At 45.8% G+C, this 17,633-nt stretch overlaps 1 protein-coding gene across 4 annotated transcripts in view; it reads right to left on the bottom strand.

Moving 5' to 3' along the window:
• LOC147902876 (NAD-dependent protein deacetylase SRT1-like) overlaps positions 1 to 17,633 on the bottom strand; it is a 94,906-nt gene that overhangs the window by 52,248 nt on the left and 25,025 nt on the right. For all 4 annotated transcript variants that reach the window (XM_087373163.1, XM_087373162.1, XM_087373165.1 and 1 more), the window contains 2 exons: positions 8,404 to 8,512; positions 8,109 to 8,188 (listed from right to left, as the gene is read on the bottom strand). In XM_087373163.1, coding sequence (XP_087229289.1) covers positions 8,109 to 8,188; positions 8,404 to 8,512 — 189 coding nt within the window. The remainder of the gene's footprint in view (positions 1 to 8,108; positions 8,189 to 8,403; positions 8,513 to 17,633) is intronic.

Below are 17,633 nucleotides of genomic sequence, written 5' to 3'. Positions count from 1 at the left end.
TAGAATCCTAGCTAGGACATGGAGGATTAAACGGTTTTCACTTGGAAGATGGTGGCCTGACTAACAGAGGGGAAGAACGCCTTCTCCATCAAGGTGACATCGCTAGCCTACCTCATTGATGGTGAGTAGATTACTAGCTAGGACATCCTTGACTCCTCTCCCCTGACTAGATGGAGGCTAGAGCCCTTGCCCGCGAATGACAGTGCCAAGGAGACAATGGTTGTGGGGTCCCTGCTTGGTATACCTCGGTGGCTCGCTACTATCTATCATGGGAGGGTAGGAGACTCGACCTATGGCCACCCTTGTCCATATTTGGCATGATATCATTTATCCCTTGCGGACCTTTTTGGAGAGAGGTACAGAGGATTTTATGAAGAGAGCGAAAAGGCATGAGAAGTTCTGCAAGGCTTGGCTTGCAAGCACCTTCTACATTTTCATGAATCAAGGCATCCTATGGTTGTATACCGGGCTTTGGCGACTGCTTCTGGGTTTTTCTAGACAGTGAGGTGAAATCCTAAGAAGTGGGTTGCACGATGGCCAGCACCCCCCATTTCAGCACCTTACTGATTGCTGAATTTGTATTTCTCAAAGTTTTTAAATAGAATGTTCCTTTTTTTTTTTTGGGGGGGGGGGGGGGGGGGGGTTGTTGTAGTAGTAATGTCAAAGGGTCCGGTGACACAATCATGATATGTAATTGTTGGCAAACACAATCATAAATGAAGGTGATGGTTGCAATGAAGACAACTAATACCCCTTACATTGACACTTATATTGATAGATATGTTCTTTAAAAGGGGCATACTACTAAAACCAAATTTGGGAATATGCATAGCACGGTGCAAGTGCATACTAGTGCAAATTTTATGACTAAGATCGCCTTAGCTACTAAACCTTTGAGCTTGCTATTCTCAATCAAATATCATCAAATGTGCATGGGAGAAAGAAAGAAAGAAAGAAAGTTTATTAAAGTCTTCGGAAGACCGATGGGTCTATGAGACAGTGAAAATCCTGATACAACGAGCTGTGGTAGTGGAGCTACTAAACGAGCGTCCATACCAATGCAAAATGCAAAATGCCAAAAATGCAGAATGGCAGTACTAAGTCCTAAGTACAACATAGTGATGTCGGTGGTCGACTATATATCAATCTCAGCATCATCATCAATATCATCATCATCCCCAGCAACAGCAAGATATCAAGATGGATGAGGCAGTGGAGGCATGAAGTCGGCAATAGAGTGTTGTCGGCCACTCAGAGGTGCGGTCCTGGCACGTCTCTTGGTCGTAGCTCTACGTCTAACCAGGGCTACTGTGACCCCCGTCGGTCGGGCTCCAACTCTAAACAAGGAGGGGATGTCTCCAAGTGTGATCTGTGTGTCGACCCTCTGTCTGAGCTGTCGGGTCACGGGTTCTGGGTCACGGTCATGTCGAGGCCTCGCCTCATTGGGGTCCATGTGATCTAGCTGAAAGAACTCCGTGATAGAGCTCTGAGAGGGATCAACCGAGGAAGAAGTCTGCTCCTGTCTCCATGCTCAGAGTATCCTCTCGCGGTGTCTAAGTGCCTCATGAATGAAACTTGCCAAACACCGCTGGTCTGGATAGGAGAGGAAATGGGCTAAAATCCCATAACTATCTCTGAAGAGGCAGTGGAAACGTCCTCGGATCTCATAGTACACAGGACACCTGAAGATGAAATGCTCCTCTGTCTCAACCTCATGTATGTCACATAGTGTGCATATGCGCCGCTCCCTGGGTAGTCGCTCTGCTCTGCCGCTCTCGATGCGAAGTCTGTGTGAAGAGACCCGAAACTGGCCAAGAGAGATCCTCATTGAGTGGGGTAGGTGAATATGTGTGTATCCTGGTGGGTCAATGAAACCCAACTGCTGTGATATGTAAGAAGTGATCTCTGTAGAAGCTAAGCTTCACTGGGAGTTCACTCGGTTCCAACCAGGTCCGAAAAGTGTGTAGCTGTAGTAGATCCTCACGGATAACCTGGTTGACCTCGTGTGATAAGAGGGGAGAGAACGGAGCATCCATGCTATACTGGAAGGGAGGTAGTCTATCCATGTGGAGCCCCAGTCGCTCAAACCATCTCTCTGTACGTGCATACCAGCACCTCTGATCTCCTCCTGTTGCAAGTGCCATAAAAGAGGATAAAGCTATCCATGGTAGCTTGCTACGCCCCGAGGTATAATCCCCATATTCCCTAACTCGGTACAGATATGTGATGACCTGAAATGCAGCATCTAGCTGTAAAGGGGGTGACCCAAACTCAGCCTGAATGATCTGGTGAGGAACGGATGACTTACCACGAATCATCCGTGATAGCATGAGAACCTGTAGCCGCTCCACATGGGCCCACTCTGTATCCGACAAGTCTGGCCCCCAACAAGGACTGCCGTACATCCCCGCTGGGCGAGCTAGGGAGTCAAAAAGCAACCCCTTGGTGCGTGGATCCTGAAAGTGTGAGCGGAAGCACTGCCTCTCTAGCCTGGCCAATGAGGCATACCCTCTACTCAAGCGTGTCTGCATCGCAGGTCTCATAGTGAAGCTCGGTCCAGAGAAGATAACCCCAAGATAAGTGTATGATGAAACTATCTCAACAGATGACCCCGCAAATGTGAACTGCTCCTGACGCATGATGGCTCGAGATGTATTGAAGATCATGACCTTGGTTTTACCCAGGTTGACCTTCAAATCATGAGACTCACAAAAGGACTGTAGTGCGTCTAGGTGTCTCTGAAGCCCCTCTGCTGAGGAAGACAAGAGAGCCACGTCATCTGCATAGAGCAAAATCTGGATCTCAGCGTGCCTGCAAGAGAGCAACCTACACCCCCCTATGTCTGCATCACTGTCTCAAGCTCGTCAATGTAGAGGCCAAACAAGGTAGGCGACAAAGGACACCCTTGTTTGACCCCGATGGTACTCATGATCTCGTCTATCCACCCGGATCCTACCCGAACTCTGCCAGAAACTCTCTCGTAAAGTGCCATGACAGCCCAAATGATCTCCTGGTCATAACCCAAGTCCTGAAGGCGCCGTATGAGGCGGGCTCTCGAGACTGTGTCAAATGCCTTGCGAAAATCCACAAAGCAACAATAAACCCTCTGCTTCCGTGATCTCGCCTCCTCGATGATACATCTGAGCGTCAGAATGTGGTCCATGGTTCCATGATCACGCCGGAATCCGGCCTGTCCTGCTGCTCTGAGTCCTCGACACTCTGCAAGTCTGCTAACCTCGGAGTCAAGTACTGATGCATAAATCTTGGACATGACATGCCCAATCATAATGGTCCTGTAGTTCTCCGGGCTCATGGGATCCCCTGCCTTGTGGATGTGTGAGATAGTGTTAATGGTCCAAGTGTGTGGAAATCCCAAACAAACCGCTTCATTAAAAAGCTTTGCTAAGATCGGGGCTAGGAGGTTAATCCCATATGCAATGAGCTCAATACATAGTCCCTCACGACCCTTCGCTCATCCATTATGAAGTTTCATTACAGCATCCTTTACCCCTCCTCTAGTGAAGAGGGTACAGGATGTGGGATGAGGCATGTGTGAGAGGCTAGGGACTCACTGATTTGGGATGTCATAAAGTGTGCGTGCATAATCAAACCAGATCTGGGTGTCAGTGAGTGGCGCAGGGGACCGTCCTTCTAGAAATCTCTGCCAGAAGTCCTTAGAGTTGTTACTAAACAAAATGTTCAGTAGCTCCTCCTCGTTTCGACGAACAAAGTCTAGTTTCTTCCTTCGTACCAGTCTACGGTATTCACGTAGCGTATCTGGTACGCTCGGAAGACTGTTTTTGGTTTCGAATCTGAGTTGACGGCGTAAGGCCTTACACTCATCATCGTACCAACTATTACAGGGTACGGTTCTAGGGGGTGGTGGGCAGGTGGAGCGGGTGGTGTGGGGAAAGGCGTGAATGGCAGCCTCGTGTAGTGAGTGGGTGACAAGGGTAGCACCATCCTCTAAAAGGAGTATGAAGTCAATATAAGCGAGAAGTATGTACAGACGGCCAGAGTAAGAAGGTGAGTGATCAAAGCGTATATCGTGGTAGGTGGAGTAAGCACTGAGTGGGGTGGAAGGTGCTATGCGAAGGGAGGTGGAGATGCGAAAGAAAAGGTATGTGTGATCAGCCCCTCGGGGGAGAGGTGCTACAGTGAAGTCACTAATGCGAGATGTGAAGACGGGGGATCCCATGATGTAATCAACGACACTGGAGCCCCCCCCATGTGGAAAGCATGTGAAACCACCTGAAGCAGGCCATCTGTCAAGACCATTATAGATAGTGAGATCATGTATTCTGCCCAGGTCTAATAGGGCCTGCCCATAGGATGAAAGTGGACCTCGCCTGTCAACCGAAACCCGTAGCATACCTGCCTCCTCAAGGTCAACATCTGCCAGTAGAGTGGAATCATCTCTGAAATCAAGAAGTGGTACCTGACGGGTCCTTGTCCTCGCGTTGAAGTCCCCCACTAGAAGGACTTCTCCACGGCTAGAAAAGTCAACAATGGACTGATAAAGGGCAACAAATGGGGATGTCTCATCATCATCTCGAATATCTCTGGCAAAGTGGGAGGTCTCCACGGGGAAGTAGCAAACTGTGACAAACAGATCCTGACTATCCATGTGTCGTATCCGGATCCAAAGAAATCTGGAATGTGTATCTCTCTGCTCTACTGAAATGATCCCCCGAAGTGTGGATCTGAAAAGGACTGCAACTCCACCTGAACCTCGAACTCCTCCTGTACCCCTCGTCTCATCTTTGTAGGCAGACTCCCATGTATATCCGCTGACTATTGGGAGAGGGCGCTCTGGACTCTGATGTGTCTCTGTATAGAAGACTATGTCGTGGCCTGTATAGGATTCCGAGAAGTTCCCTGGTTCTGACCATAAGGTACCATTACAGTTCCAAATGGTGTAGGACAGGGTCTCGGATATTTGAGTCTCATAGGCCCCGCTTCCCTATGTAGGGGAGGGGGCAGGTGTCCTACAGGGGCCTGTAAGGAGTCGTCCCGCTTGTACCACTGCCCACTTCCCCTCCTTTCGGGCCTGATCCCGCTGCTGCAACAAAGAGCGCCTCTCCTCAACCTGTAGAGGTGTGAGATCCTCATCCATAGAGATCGCTGGCTGATCTCGAAGGACTGACCTACGCGTAGAGCTGAAAGTCGTGCCTGAGTGTCATGAAATCGTATGATCAGGGGTTGCTCTCGGTTGGGATCTCTCCCCACCCGCCATGCCCTCTCTATCCTGTGCTCAGCCACACCCAGGGTAGCGGTCACGAACGCAGTCGCATCTACCATCGGTGTAGCCTCAGTGCGTGGGATCCCACGTACTCTGATGTTGAGAGCCTTACTGGCTCTCTGCTGCTGCTCCATGAGGGTAGCCGAAACGGTGACCCTTGTGGGTTCCCGTTTGGCCATGTCAACCCATCTGGAAGTCTCCTCAATAGCATATTGCATGCTCGCAATCTGTGCCTCGACCACCAGGGTACTCCCTGGGACAATGTGTATGGCTGTGACCTCCTGTCGGAGCTGCATGATATCCTGTCTGAGTCCCTGAATAAGACCCGCCTGTGGCCCTAGCCTGCTCCTGTATGATGCGGCTCTGCTCCTGGTTGAAGCGAACCTGCTCCCGTGCAAAGCGAGCCAGCTCCATCTCATGCTCACGAAAATTATGTATCTCCGTGAGTAGGGTCTCACGAGCCTCTGGTGTGTCAGTCCACCCATGTCCATGCTGAAACTGTGGTGACTGTGGCATGAAAGAGTGGGACTGAGTCCGAAAACTAGACGGTGGCTGAGTGAGGGACGGAGATGACAGTGGAATGGGTGAGGCAGTCCCAACGGGGTGTGGGAGGATGGGTTGACTGAGAGGGAGAGGGGAGAGTGAAGTGTAATGTGGCACAGTGTATGACACCTCGGAAGTAGGTGTCATAAGCTGTGTGAAAGCTGTAACAGGAGAAGAGGGAAAGGGAACAACAACCGGTGCCATGGGCATGAGTATGTCACTGATCGTAGATGTAGATGGAGCTGAGACTGGAACTAGAGCTGGGCCTGAAGCGGGGACTGAAGTCGAAGTAGAGATAGAGATAGAGGGAGCTGAAAACGAAACTGACACTGTAGCGGGAGTTGAGGTTGAGGTTGAGGTAGAGATAGATGCTGAAGAAGCTGAGGCGGGTCCCAACTTTGCCTTGCTGTTTACCCCGAGTCCACTTCGGTTGTAACGTGTGTTCACATCCTCCAAATTCAGTTGTGTCGTTTGCTTTTTTTTGTTGTTGTTATTTTCGTCTTTCTTGGCTTTGTCCCCCATTCTCTTGGGGTGCAGGTGCAGATCGTAGTGTTAATGTTCAACCGGGAGCGGGAGCACCAGTTCCCCCCCCATAATGGGAGGCACGTCCAGTGCGAGGTGGTGGAGAGGTAGTGCGGAAGCCTGAAGTGGAGAGGCAGCCAAGAGGTGGAGAAGGAGGAGAGGCTTTTTTTCCCCCCCCCCCCCACGGTTTTTTTTTTTTAAATAATAATTTAAAGGGAGGGAGGAGGGTGGGTAGTGGCTGAGTGAAGGGGAGGGAGGGAGGTGGGTAGTGGCTGAGTGAAGGGGTAGCGGGGAGCGAAAGGGGGGGGGTGCAGTTAGTTGCAGCAGCGCCCCGAGAGGGCTGAGCGGGGGGTAGCGGGGGGGGGGGGGGTAGCGGAGGGCTGAGCGGGGGGGTAGCAGAGGGTAGCGGGGGCTTAGCGGGGGGGCTGAGCGAGGGTGGCGGAGGGGTAGCGGAGGGCTGAGCGCGGGGGGGGGGGTGGTTAGCAGAGGGTAGCGGAGGGCTGAGCGGGAGGTAGCGGGGGGGCTGAGCGGGGGGTAGCCGGAGGTAGTGGGGGGGCCGAGCAGGGGGTAGCGGGGGGGCTGAGCGGGGGTAGCGGGAGGTAGCGGGGGGGCTGAGCGGGAGGTAGCAGGGGGGCTGAGAGAAGAAGTACCATGCATATCGATTTGTTCTCTATATTAGCTCCATAGCAAGATTCTCTTATGATAGAAAGGTGAGGATATTGGGATGCCTCTTACCTAAGGCACATCCTGTTTATTTCCTTGTGAAGAAATGTTGGAATTTTTTGAAGTAAAATTTTGAGAGAGAGAGAGAGAGAGAGAGAGAGAATGTTGTCGGTAAGTTGTATGTACTTAAAGTCTCATGATACGCAACTCTTACTAAACGCCTCCTAGGTTTGGTACCACAGAGACTGCCTCAGTTCATAGGTGAATCTAAGACTGCCTCAGTTCACAGAGAGAGAGAGAGAGAGAGAGAGAGAGAGAGGATGTTGTCGGTAAGTTGTATGTACTTAAAGTCTCATGATACGCAACTCTTACTAAAAGCCTCTTAGGTTTGGTACCACAGAGACTGCCTCAGTTCATAGGTGAATCTAAGACAATTATGCCCATGTAGTAATCCAACTTGACATGCACCTCCTCGTAGTAGAGAGAAAGGGATTAGGATGTTTCATACCAAACATCAAATTCATGGACTGTCCATAAATAATTTTGCAGATTATGGGCTGGGATGTTGTATGCAAAGAGTTAGACACTAAATGCGAAGGGGGTATTATAAGCAATGCATAAAAGAACTATTCCCTAAACCTCAGCCAACTCATGTTGAAGATTGTAACAGACATGCAAAAGATCAAGCACAAAAATTCATATTTTCATCGTTGCCTTCGAGAGACAGCCAGCAGCTCCAAGACCTATCCACTGGCTTTATAGGGAGAGGGTGGTGAGCCTTGACCATAGGAAGATGACACTATATTACATACTTCATATTTCATGTTAGCCAGCCTGCCTATGTATGGCATGTACAGAAACAATAAAGAAGTAGCATAAATGTCACAGTCCCAAAACCAAAATATCTATGGCAATCGCTAGAGATAGAATAAATATGTCTATAAAAATGCTGTGTCTTTTCTTGCATTACTATTAGGACATCATGTGACAATTCTTACTGGAACTGCATATTCTATAGAAACCTCAAGCTAGAGCTTCTAGCCTGGCTTAGTGATGTGCTTTGCCTATCATATGCCTGATGTGCTTTGCCTATCATAACATGAACAGGGTGAGCATCCAATTTTATTTCCGAGTATACCTTGTTCCCAAACAAAGGATGACATCTGCCTGTTTACAGTGTTTTTCAGCAGGATTCAGTTCTTCTGACGGTAAAGCATCCTGCCAAAGAACAGTATCTTATGAGGGACTCTCAAAATAAGACTTAGAAAGCTGCTTATCAGCTGAGCTGTAAAGATTGGAAGAGCCTTCAAAACCTAATCCTTTTTCTGCAGCAAATACAAACCGTCAAGAGGAAAGCATACATGATCCTCAGTTTCCTGCTGGAAAAAGTAATGGAAAACTTTGTTTGCACTCGTGTTGATTTGAGTGATTACCTCCCAGTCAAGAACTGTGTCCTTCAGTTTCCCACCGCATCCTGGACGAGAACATCGCCTGCCGGTCTCTCTCAGTCCTATTGTCTCCACTTCAAAATCTCGCACATATCTTCACAGGCTCAATAAAGAAAATATGAAAGCATAAGAGACTGTTCGTGATTTAGACAACCACTTTGAGAAAATGCAATCGCCTATAACAATATATAATTTCAATTTAAAAAAACAAAACATCCAAAGCAATGGTGCAATCCATGTCGTTAATTGAAGAAGAACCACACGATTGACTCCACTATTGTTAGACTCCTTGCATTGCTCAGTCTCCTCCTTGGTTCTCACCTTTAACCATGCCTGGAATCACAATTTCTAACCCTCCCTCCTGACTTCCCGTGCCACTTTCCTAATTCTACTGGTCAATAGGCTTCGCCACAGTACCAAACTCCACTTCTACCCTCTCATCCGCCCTGCCACAGGGCATGGCAACATTTACTTATCTGGAAACCTCCTACCAAGACTTGCTGGCTGGCACTAAGCTCTCAACACATTTAACATCACCCTCCTTCAAAACACGCCTTTCTGCATCTTACCCTTCTAGCACAGAGAAACAAAGCTTGCATACCTTGTAACTTTGTTTCCCATAACACCTTTGCAAGTGCCATCATGTTTCCCCATGCATTGGTGATTTTATGCAGTCTAAAACTCTCCCAAGTACAATCTCCATGGAGGCTATTATGAACATACCTCACAGAACTATACGTCTCGGATGCGAGTTCTTATCAGAAGATGTAAAAAGGATCCCCCTCATAGGGTCATTTTGCTCAAAATATCTAAATGCTTTCTATGGATGGGCCGTGAGGCAAGTGGAATGACACGACCCCACAAGATCTAACCCTATCACTGACCTGGAAACTCGTCCTCAATCCAACCAGAATCATGCACAAGCGCCTCGATCCTCCCGCCCGAGCACGTGGGCTACAACTCGACACATCCATAGGCCCATATCTAACCCAGGTGTCCCATACCACCTGAGCCCGTCTAGAGGACCTTTGATACATCACCTATGATCCTCCATGTAGATGGCCAAAGTCCTGGCCAGGGTCCAAGCCCCATCCGTCAGTTGAGGCACAATAGCATTGGCCCTCCCCATATATAGAAGGAAACCTTGCTAAAGATAGCATGACGCTATGAATAGCTCCCTCCATATAAAGCAAGCATTATATATGAAGCAATCTCTATATATAGCAACTTGGCTAAAAATAGCCATCTAGCCCTTTGCTATCCCTTGACCCATGTTCGTCTGCTATCTAACCCTAGGTACCCATGCACATGACATGGAAGGAATACAAAGAGATAGCACTGCCCCTAGGGCAATTATGAAACTTGGCTAATGCCTAAGACATTTTCATAGTTCTAGACTAAATAATCCTCAGGCCCACAATAATCAGCTGAGAATTGGACCTTGGGTAGCAAAAAAGGGTGGAGTATTTTAGTAGGTAATACTCTCCCAAGGGATGCAACTATGAACTTGATCAATGAGCGCACAATTTTTTATAAGAGTGCTTATTGAAGATAGAAATGTTTTCCTTCTACCAGCCAGTTTGGCAAAGCCTTCACACTTCACAAACATTTGGAGACCACATGTGTATGAATGACAGAAATACACAACAAACAAAAATCCAACAAAAGAATGTATCAGGCCCTTGCGTGCATAGAGTAACACTATTTTCATTCCCTAGTGGAGATGCCATGATCGTTTTCCACTATCACTCCCTGCAGTGGATCATAATGACTACCCAAGAAAGCACTATAGTAGAGAGACCTCAGTCACTCTGATTGGATGCTTGTAACAAGAAAGGCCACTGCAAGATTGAATTCTTGCACAAATGACAAGGATAGCTTCTTGAATATTCAACAAGATACATACAACATTCTAAGGTTTCAGCTCTAGAAGTTTATCATTCTATGAGGAGTTATAGGAATGAGCATCATGCATAGGCAAGTACAAACCTTAAAGCAAGAGTCATGTTTCAAAACCTTGTTGCTACGTTATTTCATATGAAATGCCCAACTATTAAAAGGAAATTCAAATACATAATAATTTAGTAAAACCTAATATTTTAGGATTTTAAGGATTTTAAGACGTTCGGTTTTGTTCTCAGGTTTGATATCACCATAAAGGGGCCATACGTACGATATGTTCCATACTCTTCATGATGTTATGTCCGCATTTTTATCCAAAAACCATTGGAGAAGTATCATCAACTATTGTACTTTGGTTTGAGGGTTGCCTCTTGTATGGTCCCCCGATGAACTCAATTGATGCACAATTTATTGAAGGTTCCTAAGATGCTCGTCCATTCTTGGTTGAGTACCAAACATTGTTCCTCTTGCCCCAAAGTTCCTTGGGGAGTCCAAGAATTCAACATGAAGTACATATTGTCTAATACACCCGAGACAATAATCCATGAGGACATGTTCACTATAAGTTTCCATGTTGCTTGGTTATTGCTAGTTTTCTTCTACAATTCCTCAGATTTTTCAGCAAGTGTAATTGTCAACACAATCGCAACTCTTTGCGTCAAATCATGCTGCATCACAACCCTTGAGACTCGCCACGCTCTAGTAACAACTGATGGATTCAACTAGCAGCTTCTTACAGCAATACTAGGATTGCATGCGAGCACGTCAACATACCAAAGTGCATGAAAGTGCATAAATTCAGAGCCACATAGCTCATTAAAGGAAGCAGACAGCTAGACTTAGGCACAAATACAAGATCTGGTGCAGCTCCAACAATCCTCCATGATTATTATGCAACCTCCTATAAAGACTATTTGACCCTATGCAAGGCAACAGCCACCTAGCTACCACTAGAACCACCCTAACATCACAGCTTACATCAATAACATGGTATGATCCAAACTATCAATATATATCTGTATAGGCTCGACACTTCAACAAATAGATTTTTAAAGCATATAGATACATGGACCCATGAATAAACTAGATCATCAACATTAAATTCATTTACTGCTTCACAAGGCAACAATATATCCAATCTTACAAATTAATGCTTTAAAAAACAAACGGAAGAACAAGGATAGAGAAAACAAGATAAGGGAAGAAGGGGGTTTAGAAGAGACAGAAGCAAAACTAAGAGTAAAAGATAGATATAAAAATAAATATAGCTTAATAATCAAAGCTATGCTTATGTTCTCATCAGTACCCAAGCATAAGCAACCAGTTGGGTTTAAAAGATTGTGAAACCCCTTCATGTAGATCATCCAGAGCAAATTCATCTACATATATATATGTGTATGTGTGCACGTGCATGCAAGCGGGCGGGCATCCTTCAGTGTGTGTGTGTGTGTGCGCGTACAGCACGTGAGAGCGACAAGTACTGCTATCTACAATGCCAGGAGAATTTTTAAATCTCCACATATAAAAGCATTATCCTAAAAGGATATTCTGCGAAATGATGCCACATTCTCAGCTCGAAAACCAGAAGTAGGAGAGGCATACATGGAAGCAAATTCATAAGTATCCCCATTGATGATGCATCTGGCAATAAGGTAACAACCATGCGGGTCGTTATAAACCAATTGTGGCTGCAAATCATGATGAATCAGCATGGCAACCCCTGAAAAGGAAGCATGGCCAGCATAAAAGATACGAAAACCTGCAAAGAACCTTCACGGCCCACAAAGGAGTACTGGTTATGTTCTTGCAAACAGACAATATGTAGCGTGTGGACTGAAATGTAATCCCAAAGGAGCCTCCATTTATTTATATTACCAAGGCTTTGAACATCGTACGTCATGCATTTGATTGGTATGTACATGTTTACAAGCAAGTGTACCATAAAAACTATTCATGTATGGCCCTGCCAGGCTATGGCGGGCCAGCATATTCTTGATAAACATTGCCTTGCTCATCATTGGAAAGAGAAGCATTCACAGGATTATCCATAGGCAAAGCTTGAGTAAGTGGCAAACACAGTGGGTCAACACGAACCCCTGCGAATCAAAGCCTGCAAACCCCAAATCCATCAACTGCAAGAGAATCCTTAGAGGAGGATGCATTCTCCGTCCAATTCCTATTTGTCATTGACCTTGACTTAAAAACCTTTTTAGGCGACTACCAATCCGATGAAGAGGCTTTTCCTGCAATTGGCATCTTATCTCCTGCCCTAGAAGGAGACACTTGCATTTTGTCTTTGCCTTTGTCAGACACTGAACGCGGAGATGCATTCCCCAAACCACGAGTGCGTGGTACCACTGCAGGCTTTACCATATAAGCATCAGGTCATGCAATAGCTGGGGGTGGCTTCAGTAAAACGTGGGGCATTCGGATTGCATGTGTCCAAATTTACCACAGTCAAAACAAGAGCCCTTAAATTTGCCCCATTTCAATTTAAAGAAAACTTGCTGGGATGGCATACCCGCCTCGGCAAAGCTTAATACAAAGGTAAATTAACCACCTCAACCCACACTGGGCATCTGTGATGAATCAGACTTTGATAGTCCTTGATAGGCATCCAAGGATAAACATGCACCAATTGGTAGCCAAAGAAGAGCGGAGATTTTTGTAGAAGCTGTTGCTTATATTGGGCATCTATGAAAACGACTTCATAGAAACTGTTGTCAGCCCTCAACAAAACAACCCTTAAGCAGGGATTTCAACCATTGAGCCACATCTCCTGCATCAGGCATACGTCCTGGAAAAAACAGAACCACTACTCGCTGAGCTAAGCTCATGACCGGTGCATATAGAACATGTCCTGGGACAGGAGCACGAAATTCCGGGACAGGTTCATCACCCCAAGCATGATTTATTTCTGAAAATCCTTCCTGCAGTGTATCCAGAAAAGGTTGCAGCTCCAGATTTGTACATAACTCAGAATTTTTTGCAGCACCTTATGCCTACCACTGCTGGATACAAATCTCATCATAATGCATTCACTCAGTATTGGGCTCGATTCGATTAAATCTTACCTGGGTGATTTGCGTCGCAAAGTGATGCATGCAAAGGCTTTAATTCAGCATTTTACTTTTGTTGGGCAGCAACAACAGTTAAATGCTTTTTGTACAGCTCTTTGTTGCTTGGCTAATAATTATCAACGAAAGCTAAGAAAATGGCAGCTCCGCTCTCGTCAGAAAGCTCTGCAGGACATTGGTTGTTCTTCAAAGGCATTCTTCAAAAGCCTCAATGTTTCTCGCCGCATGCATACTTTGCATCGAGTAATGCATTCAAATGGTTCATGGACAATGGATAGACAATAGCTTGATGAGGTGGTGCATCGATATTTCTCTGATGTTTGCAGCCCCTCCTCCTCCTTCATCTATGCAGTTGGCTGCTCGGAATGTTTTTCTTCATAACATTAGACCGATTCTCTCCCAAGAGGATGCATATAAGCTGGAGCTGCCTTTTACAGACCAGGAATTGAAAGCAGCACTGTCTAAATTGGGGCGTTCTAAATCCCGAGGTTGGGATGGTCATATAGTTGAATTTTTTAATGAATTTTAGGATCAGACTCAGCCGTGTCCTCTTGCACATGATCAATAATGCTTGGCTCGCTGGCACTCTGCCTGCATCCTGGCAAAAGGGACTGCTGCGTTTGATTCCTAAAAAGCGCTTGTGTTAGTACTTGTCATTGGTGTCCAATCACTCTAAAGCCAATGGTGTATAAGCTGATTTCTAAAATGCTGGTTATGCACATTTCACATTTCTATGGGATTGCACCCTTCTTAGTATGGTTTTGTGCCTCAAAGCCAGATCATGGATAATATTGCAAATGCTTATTTGTGCATTGACTATGCCATGTATACACATCAGGACATTGATCATGCACGTGGACATTGAGAAAGCCTTTGACACTATCAGATGGAATTTTATTGCAGCCACTCTGAGGCCGGATGCAAAATGTGGTTTGTTGGCTTTATCAAGATGGTACAGCTTCATGTCTTTTATCTAATGCCCTCTCATCCTCGTGGACTTAGGGCAGATCTGTTAGACAAGGTTGTCCGCTCAGTTCTCTGCTTTTTGCTATTGCTACGCATCCACTTGTTGCACATGGATGCTTTGGTTTCACAGCAGTCCTTGCATGGTATTGAGTTTCTTGGTGGTACACCTTTTGTGAGTCAGGCCTATGCACATGATTCTTTCTTCTTTCTCCGGAACTCGGAAGCGTATGTTCGGCGGCTTATGCAGATGCTTGAATTGTTTGGTCTTGCAACTGGGCTGAAAGTCAATTTCAGCAAATCAAAACTTCTGCCTCTGCCTGAATGTCATTGGCATAGCATTTTGTGGCCTGGTCTCCCAGTCAGGTGGTGTGCCATTTGGGGTATCCTATTGGATGGCATATCTCTTTGCCGCAAGAGAGATTTTGGATTTTGTAAAAACTATTTCAAAAGCTGGATTATTGGAAATTATCCACTTGGCTGCTGCATGTTCATCTTCGAATTGTGCAGTCCATTCTTATAGCATATGTCCAGTTTTATCTGCCACACATTTCCTTTTCCTCTGCAGATATTCAAAAAATATCATTACCAGAGTTATGGAATGCCTTTGGCGTACCAAACATGATCATAGGCCACTCCAGCTTCTCAAGTACAATTATGTTTGCTCACCCAGGATGCATGGGAGTTTGATTGTTCTCAATATTCACATTCACATGTTGGTGCACAAGGCCACTTTATTGACCTCCTTTTTAGAAAGAAAAAGAAAGAAAGTCTATTAACGTCCACTGGAGACCAAAAGGTCTATGGGACAGCAAGAAACCCTCTAGTACATCTGCTTTAGGGAGGGCACATGGCAGCTCCCAAGGAGTGCAAAAAGCCACCCACATTATTCAGAGTACCTACATGATAATCTGAAAGAGTAAACAGCCATACATCAGTTTAAGACTGAGAGTCTTTTGGTTTTGATTTGAACTCTCTGATTAGTGCTACGCCTTCAGTAAACTGCCCATTTTCCATCCTTTCTGGCAGCCCTAACTTTAGCTAATTCAGTTGCCTTAATGTTAAGTTGAGCTTGTGTAAGCTCCTCTGCTATCCATACTTTGGTGCCCTTCAACTTGTAAGATTGTCGAAGAAGCTTGATCCGCATATCTTTTGACTTCAGTGTAAGGATTGCATGACCTTTATAGTGCAAAATAGAAGCTGGCCTGGAGTCGTCATCATCCTGCTCATCATCATCCACCCATTCAATATTGGGCAAGCTTGCTTTGATCTTTGTCAATATTTCACTTTATGGGTCATCCTCTTTGTACCAATCTTCTGAGAGTCCCCCTATTCTAATCTTCAGTGCATTATCACATCTAGCTTCGTGTTCTTTAATCTCTGCTTGAATATCACACTTACATGCTTTGGTGTCCACTTCCACAATCACTTCCTTCTTAGCAGTTTGTACTTCAGTTTGAATAAGATCTTTGACTGTAGAGACTAGCTGCGGGGTAGGGGGGGAATCCTTACAAGATTTTACAGCCTCATCAATTACTGCCTACTTACCAAGCCCTTCCAGAATGTGAAGTCGAGCCTTTACTTCTGCCAATTCCAATCGTAGCTCTCTCACTGCCTGCTACAGATAAAAAATCTGATCCTGTTGCCCAAGGATGGGTCATTTTGAGCTTTCTTGTTGGTAATTCCGTGCATATGGAGAGGGTGTCATGGCTGCAACTGTTGAGTACCGAGTCCTGATGGATGTTGAGGGAGTTCAGGGAGTTGAGGGGGACTTGGAGGAGAGGGTAGGCCAGTCCATAGTTGGCTGTCTGTTGAACCTCCTGGCTTAACCTAACCCCCGGGTTGGGTTGGGGGTTTAGCACAACTCAGGGTTAGGGTTAGTTAGCTGCTTCTAACAGGTACGGAGAGAGAGGTACGAATGGAGAGGTACGGGCTGCTGTTGCTGCTGACATACTGTACGGTACCAAGCAAGCAAGCAAGCAAAAGCAACCTTGGGCCCTTATGCTTGCTTGCTTCTCTACGTACAAATGCATTTGTCCATTGGGTTTCTACACTCTCTGATGTTATCTTTGGTCACTTCCATGGTCGTATTCTTGGTTGCCCTTTTTCCACTAGGCTGATTCATGATTGGGAGCAGCTTTTGCAATATTTACACTGGTCAGGACGACACAGGGAACACTAGGTCTACCTCTGCCGAATATGGAGTAGTAAGTTACCATTACGACGACGACTCTTCCTGTGGCGCCGTTTGGTAGGTGCTTTACCAGAGGGTTCCTTATTGGCTGCTCAGTGTGTAGCTTCTTTGGTTTGCCCCACATGCTCGCATCCAAGGGAGACTGTTTTCCATTTACTATGGACTTGTCCTACTGCCCGTGATCTCTTATCCAGACTCAATGGATATCTTCATGCTCGATTTCCCACGATCTCTTTTGGCAGGCAGTTCTGAATGTTTGGCAAATATGCTCCTACGCCGGACTATGATCGCTTTTTCTCATGGTGTCATTATTGGGCATTGTGGTCTTTATATCATGCACGTAACACTCAGTTGTATGGGCAAGCTTCACTACATGCTTATCATTTCTTTTGTTCCTCTTTGTATCAATCTCTTCAAGATGCGCATTCTCTTGGAGACCTTCCTTTGGCCTCTAGTTAGAAGTTTTTCATTACTAATTCTTGTTTGAGTAATAACTGCTTCACTTTGGAGCAGCTATGAATGTAAATTCAGCAATTGAATGGCATTTCAATTTCACACAAAAAAAGTGTGTGTGTGTGTTAATAATCCATTCACAAGTGACAATATTGGATGCACAAGATGGGGACCCTTTCCTAACCAAGCTCGTTTTTCCAATAGGAAAGACATAATGGGCATAGATCGAATGAGTACTTTCACTTCATTTATTAAATTAGCTTAGGACAAAACTCAACTTTTAACGACCTTGACATGGAGACTTTTGATAACAAACAGACAAATTCATAACCAGACAGGTTCTAAACTTTGAGGTTGTTTAGAGCCATAGCTCAAGATCCCTCCTCCATCAACTTGTTTTCAGGATATATATATATTTATATGTGTGTGTGTGTGTGTGTGTGTGTGTGCTCTGTGACTGCAAATCGGACCTTGTTTCCTGAAGAAGTTGCTGCACTTTTGTCCTCTCCTCAAGCTGATGCTTCATCCCAGGGCAGAGGTCCGGACATTGAGGTGGAAATGCAGACGTAGACAGCCCGTTAGTTGCTGTACATACCTGTCCCATAACTGTAAATATGCTTGATCAT

The sequence above is a fragment of the Dipteris shenzhenensis genome, chromosome 4 (assembly GCF_047967505.1).
Source record: "Dipteris shenzhenensis isolate YYH24624 ecotype China chromosome 4, Dip_SZ_1.0, whole genome shotgun sequence".
Lineage (NCBI taxonomy): Eukaryota > Viridiplantae > Streptophyta > Polypodiopsida > Gleicheniales > Dipteridaceae > Dipteris > Dipteris shenzhenensis.
Note: the sequence above shows the minus strand (reverse complement) of the source record. Positions and strands in the feature narration are given on the sequence as shown.